The 13,094-nt window shown below is 38.9% G+C and overlaps 1 protein-coding gene across 2 annotated transcripts; it reads left to right on the forward strand.

Annotated features, from left to right (window-relative positions):
* Positions 1-1,382: 1,382 nt before the first annotated feature.
* On the forward strand, positions 1,383-12,502 carry ush1ga (Usher syndrome 1Ga (autosomal recessive)). 2 transcript variants are annotated; one of them, XM_038277418.1, is made up of 4 exons: positions 1,383-1,754; positions 8,934-9,387; positions 9,491-10,278; positions 11,890-12,502. In XM_038277418.1, the coding sequence occupies exons 1-4, from the start codon at positions 1,591-1,593 to the stop codon at positions 11,891-11,893; spliced, it is 1,410 nt and encodes a 469-aa protein (XP_038133346.1). In that variant the 5' UTR covers positions 1,383-1,590; the 3' UTR covers positions 11,894-12,502. The 2 variants fall into 2 exon arrangements, with proteins under 2 accessions (XP_038133346.1, XP_038133347.1); XM_038277419.1 differs by lacking the exon at positions 11,890-12,502 and having other exon boundaries at positions 9,491-10,282.
* The last annotated feature ends 592 nt before the right edge of the window (positions 12,503-13,094 follow it).

A 13,094-nucleotide genomic window follows, 5' to 3' on the forward strand; every position in this document is an offset into this window, starting at 1 on the left:
TTCATAGGTCTGCTGGAAAACTCATGCAGGAAGCTGTAGAACTCTTCTGCTTATCTCATTCCCAAGACTACAAAAAGAGAAAAAAATCAAGCACACCATGCCAGTTCTGAAGTCTTCCTGTATCTGAGAGAATATTCCTCGAAATACTTCTGTAAATTTATAAATCACATGTTTAACCTTCTAGACCACTCGGTTCTTCTGCTTAAAGTCTACTCCCCAGTTTCAGAATCCAAATATAGCAAAGCTTCAATCAGTTTTTATGTTTTTCCAGTTTTGAACAAATTTCCAATGAAACGGTAACAATAATGAAAGTCTAAGTCATTTTAAAAGGTGAAACACTCCTTTGTTAAGAGCTGTTTTTCTAGAGTATAAACTATTTAAAATTCTTCACCTTAATTTATTTCCCATCTAGTTTTAATATTCTATTTTCTTATTCTGGTTATACTATTAAAAAAAATAGAAACTTGCCTCACTGGCTTTTTTTATACAGTGTCTTGGTAAAAGTCAGACAGGGAAGCCCCAACTCTATAATATGAAATTAACATAAAGAGCAATAACATCATACAGGTGCATCCACATAAATTCAGTGTAACTGAATGTCATTTTGCCTTCCACTCTGTGAGCTGTGGGCTCATCAGACAATGACTTTGGTTTAGCCTCTGTTTGGAGGTTGTCAGTGACCATTGGCAGTTGACCCCCAGCCCCTGTTATGGCCCCTGTACTGAAGACATAATACTCAAAGAAATTCTAATGATGATATGCGCTGGAACAGACATGGTTACTTATAGATCCTTTGGATATATTTCCTTCTATTTCTTTACAAATTCTGTTTTACTTATTATTTCTAATGTTACTGTAAAATTCCTAAATTATGAAGGTATATTGACTTAATGAGACAAATAATTTTAATTAAACCTAATTGAACAAAAATTTAGCTTTATGCAGCTATCTTGATATATTTGAATCCCTTGCCCTGTTTTTTCATGCTTTTCTGTGCCCCCATGAAAACAACCCTCCTGGCCCCCTCTTGGCCCCCTGCTACATTTGGTCTAGAACCACCAATGTCAGTGACTGTTATTCAACTATCTCTACGTGTAGTTCTTTAGGCTGTGCCATTGTTATATGAATGTGTGTATTACATATAAGGTTTTATATACCTTTTAATTTTTGAATGCTGCAGCTGTAAAGGTATTGCTGTGGATGGTAGACTGTCTTAAGGTAGGGGCCACAATAAACGTCATCTGATCAGAAAAAACATGCTTTGAGTGATCTTACAGTTGACTTTTTGTTTAGTTATAGTGTTAATTTTTTTTTTTTATTTTTTTTTTTTTTGTCTTTTTATCTCTGGACTAAGTCGTCCACCAGGAGCACTGTTGGTCCAGGCTGTGTGCGCCATCCCGTCTCTGGAAACCACCAACTGGCTTCGCTTTGCGTTTTCTCACCCTGCAGATCAGCAGCGAGTCCCCCCAGATAAACGAAGGGGCCAAATCGGCCCCGTGTAACAGGACAGCTGCCGCTCCATGACTAATACCATGGAGGTGGTTGTGTTGAAAGCGAACGGAATTGCGCACGGTGGACTGATTCAGCACCATGGATGACAGGTATCATAAGGCGGCCAGGGACGGCTACCTGGACCTGCTGAAGGAGGCGACAAGGAAAGATCTGAACTCGCAGGATGAGGATGGCATGACTCCGACATTATGGGCGGCTTACCACGGCAACCTGGAAGCTCTGAGGCTGATCGTGGCCAGGGGGTGGGTATGATTTATAAAGGAGGTTTCTCACAAGTCATAATTCACCTAAAGGTTCAACTGAGCGGCTACAGGTTAATTGTGAAGATATATGTACGGTGATTGTTCCTTATCTACTTTAATTTGAGATTTTTATAAATCAATTATATCACTTTTTAATTCAATTCAATTCAGTTTGTTTCTACAGCGCCAATTCACAACACATGTAATCTCAAGGCACTTTACAGTTCACCAGATCATAGTCAAATTGATAAAAATATTTCTATGTAAGGAAAACCAGTTGATTGCATCCACTTGCAATCAACTGATTGCATGCTTGTAGTAACAGTGGAGAGAAAAAAAAACTATCTTTTAACAGGATGAAACCTCCAGCAGAACCAGACTCGGTTTGAGCGCTTTTTATATAATTAAATTCGGCTCTAAAGTTGATGAAGGGACATTTTGCATAGCGGCCATATAAATCAGACCATAACATCACACTTCGCTGTTTTTTAGAGCAACATGGGGAATTAAGGCATATGTGACATTAAATACATGCTTGTTCATTTTAACCTTTTACTTTATTTCTAAATGAAACCTAAGTTAGCGCCTTGCAAAACATAGACTCCCTGATTATTATTATTTCACATTTAACAGCTTACAATCAAACATTTCTGTTTAATTTTATAAGATTTTACATAACACATTGAAATGAAGTAGTAAATTAGACTTAGGATGATTTGCTATCTTTTCTATTATATGGACAAAATGGGTAGTTGAAAAGTCTGCTTTTGTTCCTTCATTCAAGTACCAAATTTTACTCGAGTTACATGTATCTGTCTTGGGGAAGCGTCAGAGATCTGTTACCACTTGTCTTTGCAAAACATCTAAAATTCATTCAGATAGCTTGAGGAGTGTCATTGATTTTAATGTTGAATCTTAAGTATTGCCAAAGATTTATTTTGTTTTTTTCACACTAAATTTTGAACTGGGCAATACATTCCTTTTTCATGATAACGATCTAAACAGTTTAATCTAAACCTTACTATCTACTATCTCTTACTATGGTTGATTGCTTAGTGTCATAATGCAAATGTAATGTCATTCCCTTTATTGTCCCACAATGGGGAAATTCATTCTGCATTTGACCCATCCCCTTGGGGTGCAGGGGGCTGCGTTTGCGTGGCACCTATGGAGCAGTGTGGGGTTAAGGGTTTTGCTCAGGGACCCAGACCGGAGGCTGTGGGGATCAAACACTTGCAACCTTCTCAGAGCACAAGCGCACTGCTCTAACCCACTAGCCCAACACTCCCCATCCCTGTCTGTCATCCTGCTGGAAGGGAAACTTCTTCTCCAGTTTCAAGTATACTGCAGCCTAAGACATGTTTTCTTTCAGGATTGGCCTTTAATTAGCCTGATCTATTTGTCATCAACTCTGCCAGTATCTCTGATTCTGATAAAGAAAAGCATGTCCACAGTGTGATGCTGCCATTACCAGATTTTAGCTAGATGTGTTGTTTAGGGTGTGGTCTTCAACTGTCTTCTGCATGGTTTCCCACCAGCCAAACAGCAATATTTAAAGGTCTTCTTAAGGTCTTTGTGCATGACTAATGGTTGCCATGTCATCTATCTGATCTGAGCTGTGCATCTCTGGAGCTCCTCCAGAGTCCCCATGAGCTTCTTGAATGCCTTTCTGAGATTTCCTCTCCTTGCCAAGGCAGTTACGTCAGGTAGAGGGTATGTCTCGATAGTTTTGCAGTTATATTGCTGTTTTTTCCATTTTAATATTATTCATTGAACAGCGGTTTCAAACATGACATGAAGGTAACTTTTTAAAAAACTATTCTTTCTGTGTTGTCTCACCAGTTTCACTTATGATTACTGGTGTTTATTTTCCCATTCAGTTCATGAGAAATACTGATACAAACTGCGATGAACTTACAGTCAGCTCGCAAAGTCTGTGAACCTTTTGCCAAAATACCATTCTCTTTTTGATCTGAGGGAAACATTAACAGCACCAAAAAGTACCAAAACTTGAACTCTGAGCCACCTGGTGTGTTCCTTGGGCTCCATTAAGGAACTTGAGTAATTGCTGTTTCTATAATGAAATGAAATGACAAATTGATTGGCTCATTTTAAGCTATGGGTTTTCTGAAGGCAAGTGGTTGCATTTGAGTAAATGAGGTCTGAATACAAACATATGCTGAACATTTTAGGCTTTTAACTGACTTTTATTCCTTTTTCTTCCACTTCACAATGATACACAGAATTCAGTTGATATATCACATGAAAATAATCTGAGATTTACTGGGAAAAGGTACAAGAGAAAAGATTTTGAAAGGCTTTGTATCGCAATTCATAAAATAATCCCTTAAAGGCTAAACAGAGGTGCAACATCTCTTCATCTGCTCAAAAACACAATTAAACTCAGTCAAATGTTTCATTAATTGGGTTTTTCCAATTTTAACGTCAGCTAATTTCAGTATTCTAGGATTATTTTGGGTTCTGTGGGTTGCTTGGTGAGTCTTACCAAGTCGCAAAAATTCTACAAGCGGAAAGACTAACATTGATCTAAGAGGGGAAAAAAACACATCAAAACACATCTACAAAGAACAGAACAAAAATATTACCATAAGTAAACATATATGGGAAGACCCTACTCACAATATTGTACAAAGACATTAACTGGATGTGGGAGGGTGTGCAAAAATAAAGAAGAACAAAGAAATAATGAAAAAATTGACAGACATCACAACCAAAGCAAAGCCGTCCAAGGATAGGAACAATAGGAAGTCTTCGTCTTCGTCGTCTCTCGCTTTATCCGGAACTGGGTCCCGGGGGGGCAGCAGACTAAGCAGAGACTCCCAGACTTCCCTCTCCAGCTCTGTTGGGGGAAGCCCTAGGCGCTCCCAGGCCAGCCGAGAGACATAGTCTCTCCAGCGTGTCCTGGGTCGTCCCCTGGGCCTCCTCCCGGTGGGACGTGCCTGGAACACCTCCCGAGGGAGGCGTCCAGGGGGCATCCGAAGAAGATGTCCGAGCCACCTCAACTGACTCCTCTCTATGTGGAGGAGAACCGGCTCTACACTGAGCCTCTCCCGAATGGCCGAGCTCCTCACCCTATCTCTAAGGGAGAGCCCAGCCACCCTGCGGAGAAAGCTCATTTCAGCCGCTTGTATCCGGGATCTCGTTCTTTCGGTCATGATCCAGATTTCATGACCATAGGTGAGGGTAGGAACGTAGACCAACCGGTAAATTGAGAGCTTTGCCTTTTCGCTCAGCTCTCTCTTCACCACGACAGACTGGTGCAGCGTCCGCATTATTGCAGCAGCCGCACCGATTCGTCTATCGATCTCCCGCTCCATTCTTCCCTCACTCGTGAACAGGACCCCAAGATACTTGAACTCCTCCACTTGAGGCAAGGACTCTCCTCCAACCTGAAGGGGACAAGCCACCTTTTTCCGGTCGAGAACCATGGCCTCGGATTTGGAGGAGCTGATTCTCATCCCGGCCGCTTCACACTCTGCTGCGAACCGCCCCAGCGCACGCTATAGGTCTTGGCAGGAGGGAGCCAGCAGAACTACGTCATCCGCAAAAAGCAGGGACGAGATCCGCTGTTCCCCAAACCAGACCCCCTCCGGTCCTTGGCTGCGCCTAGAAATCCTGTCCATAAAAGTTATGAACAGGACCGGTGACAGAGGGCAGCCCTGTCGGAGTCCAACATGCACTGGGAACAGGTCCGACTTAATGCCGGCAATGCGAACCAGACTCCTGCTCCGCTTGTACAGAGAACGGATGGCCCCTAATAAAGGGCCCCCGACTCCATACTCCTGGAGCACCCCCCACAGGGTAGCACGAGGGACACGGTCGAATGCCTTCTCCAAGTCCACAAAACACATGTGGACTGGTTGGGCAAACTCCCATGAACCCTCAAGCACCCTGCAGAGGGTGTAGAGCTGGTCCACCGTTCCATGGCCAGGACGAAAACCACACTGCTCCTCCTGCAGCCGAGGTTCGACAATCAGCCGGACTCTCCTCTCCAGCACCCTGGCATAGGCCTTTCCGGGGAGGTTGAGAAGTGTGATTCCCCGATAGTTGGAACACAACAATAGGAAGTACAGTATGGTTTTTTTTTTTTACTTTTAGGAGGGAGCATCACAGCATTAAGGTGTATTTTTTGGGGCAAATTATCAAACCTGCATGGTATTTTTTATAGAGCCTGGCATTTCTCATCTCATCTGGTTGGCCTGCTTTCCAAGTCAGCCAGAACAAAAGGGCTTCATGAGATTCTGCTTCAGTGAGCAAATTTAAAGGGAACCTCTGATCCTGAATGAATTTGTTCTAATTAGTCAGAGACAAATTAGGTCTTAAAAATAACATGGACAGGTTTAGAGTCTCTGTTTGAGAAAAAAAAAGGGAATAAAACTGACCTTACCTCACTCTTCACTGAGTACTGTACAATCCAATTGTACAATAAACAGTTTGAAAAGGTAATTGGACTGTTATGGTGCTGATCTTGTAGATGATTTTGTTCATTGGGGTCATTGTACCTAAATACTCCAAGTAACAACACACCCTAGCCTTAAATTAGTATTTCCCATGAACTCAGTGTACACAGAGCTGCAGTAATTATGCAATGACATATAAAGTACTATTTGTTCCCTGGAATAAAAATAAACACCAGTAGTAACCATAAGTCAAACTTGTGAGACAACACCCAAAGAAGAGAGGTCTAAGGGGCATGGGAAACATGCCATATCTTGCTTATTTAGCTCATATATTGCAGTGGGCTGCATGAAGTTACATCAAACTGTCAGTGGATGTAAGGAACAGAAACTGACCATGAGATAATAATGAGACAGGAGACCTGACACTGCTGTGTTAAGTATTTTACTGCAGACATAAAGTATGACACATAAAGCCATCATCTTAGATAACTGTATAATTTGACCTCAGAAGATCATATCTGATGTAACATCTGTATTTCTTATTTCTTCGATATATTGTATGTTCCCTGATCTTTCTTCAAAATTGTGCTCTGGCTGTATTTTTTTCATTTGATCATTGTTTTATTGTTATCGGTTTGTTGTTGTTGTTATGACCACTAAGTGCTGAATCCTGCAAAGTCAATGACAATGCTGGATTTCCTTTGATAGAAAACTTTTAACCAAACTGATGAACTGATTGGATTGTTCCTGTGAAGTGCCTTAAAAATCAGGTTTTAAATCGGTGCTGCTGTATATAAATAAACTGAATTAAATCCAACTGAAATGAACTCACGGCCTGCTCACAAAATCTGTGAACCTTTTGCCAAAATAGCATCCTCTTTTTGATCTGAGGGAAACATTAACAGCACCAAAATCAGAGCCTTGAAAACCGCTGCCATAGAATGACACATATTAGAAATCCTTACAGTGACACTCATCAATTATGTATCTGTGATAGTTTCATCTCCATTGCATCAAATATTCAGGAGTCTGTATGGCTACAGCAGAGAACAAATATATAACAAAGCAGAGTTAGATAAGAAGTGTTTTTTGTTTTGTTTATTACCACAAAGACAAGAAAAAAAAATAGTTGAATATGTTTTAGCTAAAGTTAACTTAAAACTGTGTAGTAATAGCTGTCAAAAGTAATACATATAAGCAAATATCGTAAATTTTTAAATTAAAACACTTTCCCGAAAAAAAACATTTAAATATTAATTGTTTGGCCAAATCTGAGGCGAAATAAATTGACTTTGTTAAAATTGGATATTGGTTTGTTTTGGGTTAATACAGCTTAGATATACAATTAATGGAAAGTCACCTTTGCTCAATGTCAATGCAGAAAATGTCATGTTGTTTGATCTGACTTGAGGAATTCAGCTGAACATCACCAGTCAGGCCAAACTGTGTCAGGTGCAATTTATATGGGCTCCCTTGAAACAGGATACAGGTAGTAGAGCCGTGATGCTGGCATGGTGGTGGTCATATTACAGATCTGAAGCACGCAGTGCAACACTTACGGAGGTAACCTTCGGGTCGTTGGTAGTCAGAAGAGGAAGGTCTAAAGTGTTGCAGACAGGGACATTATTTGATTGTGGATATTTATGAACACACTCCAAATAGGGGCAGAGTGCCACCATTTAGACCATCAGTACTAAAAGTACGAACCGAAGGTCTGTCCCAACAGGAATTTAATGAAGTCATATTAAATCCACATACCTTAGGTTTAGATTTTTCCTCCACCAGTGTCAGGGTTAGAGTTAGTCCTCAGGGAAGAAGTTAGACCAAAGGTATTAAAATAGGTTTAGGTATTAACTCCATGGACTTCGGGTTTATTTTTCCTTGAAAACTTCAGATGAATGTTTTTTTGTGTGTGTTTTACACAATATAGATTTACCAAGTAAACAAAGAACAGTGTTCAAACATAACTACAAACAGTAGTGAGTTATATACAATATCCTTGAAATTAGAATCTGATTTAAAATTTTAGTTTAAAAAAAAGTAACAGATTTTTTTTTAATTATCAAATTAACTGAATTCAAGTGTGTATACTAGTATACATTGTAAAAAAAAAAAAAACTAGAGACCATCCTGTGGAGGTGGCTTATTTTAATCAAATTTTAATGCATTAGCATTTTTTTTATTATCTTTTAAAATGGAAATAAAATTACAATTCATTTTTAAAATAAGAAATTAGTTGAATTTATTGTCAGTCCCTAAAAAAACTAAAAGAACCAGTTTTTCTTTGGTGCGGTCACATCCCCAGTGAAACCAGTAACAATATTCTGATGCAGTTACCACTTTTTAACAAGGTTCTTTTAAATGATCAAAAATAATGCATTAAAAAAATAGACAGCACTATGAGACATCTTTTTATAGAAATTAGCAGAAAAAAAGCTGATTTAGGGATGAGTAGTTATTTAAATATCTTATTTTTTTGGGTCTGGCAGGCCTAGCTGTCAGCAGTAATATTTCAATGGGCTTAAAATTAAATTAGTGGGTTTTTTAGGTTGCCTTCAGAAGTTACCGAGTTTGAATAAATAAATACATACGAGTTAATCAAAAAGTTTTTTTTTTTTTTAATCTACGCTGGGTAATTGTTTTTTTGTTTTTTTTTACATTATCTCAAACATTTTATGCACGTTATTTTTCCCAGCACTTCATCTATTTAGAAAAAATTATGAGTTAAATTTATTAAATGACTTTCTTTTGCCTACAGAGGCAACCCAGACAAGTGTGACATATGGGGGAACACGCCACTCCACTTAGCAGCTGCAAATGGTCACCTTGACTGCCTTTTCTTCCTTGTGTCCTACGGTGCCAACATATGGTGCCTGGACAATGACTACCACACACCCCTGGACATGGCCGCCACCAAGAACCACATGGATTGTGTCCGCTACCTGGACTCTATTGCTGCCAAGCAGACCAGTCTTAATACAAAAATTATCACCAAACTAAAGGACCGAGCATTTCGTGATGCTGAGCGACGGATCAAGGAGTGCGCAAAGATGCAGAAGAAACACCGCAAGCGCATGGAGAGAAAGTTTCATAAAGAGGTCTCCGAAGCTTCCGCTTCAGATGTCATGAGCTTTTCCAGTTACACTGGCAGCTCAGTTAGCCACAAGCTACGCAACTTCAGCGCAGCCACTGTCAGTGTGCCATATTCTCAGGTTGGGACTTAAGTCTTGATACAACAATTGATATATTTAAGTGTACTTGAAATATTTCAAATCCTTTGATTACTACATTTCTGTATTGTTTCTGTCTTGTTAGGCAACTCTCCATGCCACAAACCGAGGGAAGACAAAGATTCAAAAGAAGCTGGAGAAGAGAAAACAAGGAGATGGGACCTTTAAGATTTACGAAGATGGAAGTAAGAGTGTGCGCTCCCTTTCTGGACTTCAGTTAGGAAATGATGTCATGTTTGTTAAACAGGGGACGTACATTAACCCAAAAGATAGAGGGCGCCGAAATATACGTAATATGTTCCCTGGAAATAATGAAGATGCAATTTCTCGTGCCATCAGTGAGCCAAACCTTCACAGGTCAGATGTGGATTACTCTGAGATCAGCACAGACTCTGGACATGATTCCCTATTTAATCGGCCAGGTCTCGGCACCATGGTCTTTAGAAGGAACTACGTCAGCGGAGGCATGTTTAACCTCAATGCTCGAGAAACAACTGGATCAGGAAATAATGTGCGTTTGCGTAGTCGGTTGCAGCATTACCCGAGTATAGACAAAGACAGCATTGGAAGTGCACAAAGCCTGCAGGAAAGAAACATGGAAGAGTTGCCCTGGGAAGAAGTTGAAATAGGGCTGGACGATGACGATGAGCCTGATACAAGCCCTCTGGAGGTCTTTCTTGCCACTCTGAGCATGAGCGAGTTCTATTCTATCTTCAAAAGAGAAAAGATTGATTTAGAAGCTCTTCTGCTTTGTACTGACCGAGACCTTAGGAGCATTCATATCCCTTTAGGGCCAAGAAAAAAGATTATGGATGCCTGTCAGAGACGAATGGAGACCATAGAGGACCCCGACTCCATTGAGGACACGGAATTGTAAGCATTAGAAATGTTACTTTTTTCAAACATCTAAGCACACAAATATTTCTATGCAGTCAAACACAGTGACAGCCTTTTCATTTTATCTGTAAAGCCCTGTCTTATTACTGAAGAGCTATTATTCAATGTAGATAGCCAGATGGTTATTTGCCAAAGACCAAATAACAGTCTAGTCAGACAAAAAAAATAAATAAATAATCCACACAATAAAATAAAAAAAAAGAAACAACCGTCAAAGCCACAAAATGGCTCTAGGCTAAATGCTTCAGGTCAAACTAAATTTAGAGTGTCTGGCCAATAATGTGAGGGTTGAGATACCACCCAATGGACAGATACCCTTACGCTTTTACAAAGTATTGGGTATCTCTTGAGTGAGAACTTAATTTAGATTATTATCATTATGTACAAAAAGACCACCTATGACTTATTCTAATGAAAATGGGAAAAAGGAATTTCACATCCATGTTATGATAAGGAGCAATTTACAGTAAAATTTGTTCTGTCCCTTCAGTTTTTATTTGTTACTGTGAAAGTGGACATAATATGTTTCTGTCAGTTTATATTTTAAAGTATGCTGATGTGTCATGCAGCACCTCTGGAAGTTAAATACTAGTGTTGCACCGATACCGATACCAGAATCGGGCGGGGCCCCGATACTGCACTAAAATGGTGTTATCCGTATCGGCGAGTACCGACAAATAGGGCACCGATACCATCTGAAAGCCAAAAGTGTTTTCAACAATTGTCATCCATTCCAGGTAGGCAATAAAAATTTCTACTGGATTCAATTTGTATTAGTCTTTTTCCTGCTTCAAGGTAGGCAGCAGCTTGACAAAGCCATGATGGCAATTATTTTCCACCCAAGTAGTATGTAGTTCTTTATATATACACACACACATCAATTTTAAACAGATGGTACTGGTATGGTATTAGTATCGGCCAATACTGCACAGCCAGGTATCGGTATCGGGGCCAAAAAAGGCATCGGCGCAACACTATTAAATGCCCAAGATCTTATTGCAAGGGGGCTTTCTTCTGACATTCATTCTATTTATGCTTCCTCAAATTCAAGATATACTTAAATTAGAGCTCTGGAAAAAATGGAAGTAGCTTTAGACAGAGGTCTATTTAAACCATTAAAGGCACAAATAATTTCAGACCAATGGTCTTTTTTTGTTTAATAAAATAAAAAAAAAGAATAGCACACCTTAATTTGTCTCATCTGTGTATCTGTACAGTGAAGCTGTATATCAGAAGTGATTAATTACAGGTTTGGCACATGCCCTCGGTGTTTTGAGTATGTGACAACACTGTAAGCCTGGTTTAATTTTTAAAGATCCAAGAAATAGATTTTGTTACCTATCAACTTTTTACATGGTTACAGTATATTGAATTTCAGAAGTAGTTTATAAAAATAGAATTGCTGTCACTTAGCTATCTTTTCACTAAATACAGTAAAAAGCAAAACTCAATAGATTTTTTTACTGATAAAGCCTTTTTGGCATTTGAGAAAATATTTAGGAACTTTCATGACAAAAAAAATCAAAAATAAAATTGGAATCTTAAAACATGAAATAAATAATCAGATTGTGGTCTTTTTTTTGACAGGTAATGAGAGCGATGGATGTTCACTCTACTGCAAAATGGGGCTATATGGAATTAATCTGATAAAAAAGACTAAGAAGGAATTAACAGCTTTTGAAGCAAAAGGAAATAAGTGGAACAGTTTTTTTTTTTTTTTTGTAATTTCACAGTATATTATTCTGTATATACTGAGATATTGAGTCTAAATCAATTCCCCTTTGGGTTTAATCCACCCACTTTATGTGCCTCTATTGTTTGTGCCTGTCCACTTGCTTTAAAAAGGCAATGTTAATATGTTTAAAATTATGTGCATAGACAAAAAACTAATGTAAGAATATTATACATTTTCAAGCATTTACGTTTTTAACACGATATGTTTACACACAGAATGCCATGTTTGTCTAAATATACTTTAGCGGTAATAAACGGCCAAATGTCTAAAAAGACTTCTGCATTTTAATGTGGTATATGTGATATACGTATGTCCTTTTTAAAGTCTTCCAAGTGTTTTAACCTCAGTATTGTTTATAATTTACATATGAACAATTACATAATAACGCTTATTAATTTAACAAAAAAAAAAAGAAAATTTCAGTGTGAATAAAGTTAAGCTTGCATTTCTACAGTACTGCTTTGAAAAGTGTGGTTTTGTAAATATTTGTCTTTTATTCCTTTAGAGTCCAAGTATGAGCGTAATTGCAGATGTATAATTAGCTATTTTGGTCAATATACAGCACTGAGCGAGTATTGATGCTTTATGCAGACTGCAGACCTCTCAGAAACTCGCCGAATTGGTCATGTGACCTAGATTGCCCCTTGAGGTCGCCCTTAACATGAAAGCTAACTAAGCTAAACATTTTTATTAGGCAAAAGAACTGAATGTTATCTGACCTAAACCTGGAGAGGTCAAGCTCCCCCTGGTGGCTGAACATTAAAGTTTTGTTGCTTTAAGTCACCATATTGAAACCAAAAGCTTCTCCACTTCTACCATAAATTGTAGCTTTGCAAGAGGGAAGCCTTTAACAGAAGGGTGCACACAGGAAACCATGACATCCTGCAGGATAAAGTGATCAGGCTCAGAGCTTTGGGTACTGCTGTCAGAAGAAATCATGCACCCATAATGTCTTCAATGTTAAGTAAGACTGCTCTTTGATCGTGTGACAAATACATTATTAGCTGAATTACAGCCTATATTTTCTCGGCCTCTTATTAATCTTTTGCTGTGCAAT

This window comes from Cyprinodon tularosa, unplaced genomic scaffold (assembly GCF_016077235.1).
Source record: "Cyprinodon tularosa strain WSP-4 unplaced genomic scaffold, ASM1607723v1 ctg131, whole genome shotgun sequence".
In the NCBI taxonomy this organism is placed as follows: domain Eukaryota; kingdom Metazoa; phylum Chordata; class Actinopteri; order Cyprinodontiformes; family Cyprinodontidae; genus Cyprinodon; species Cyprinodon tularosa.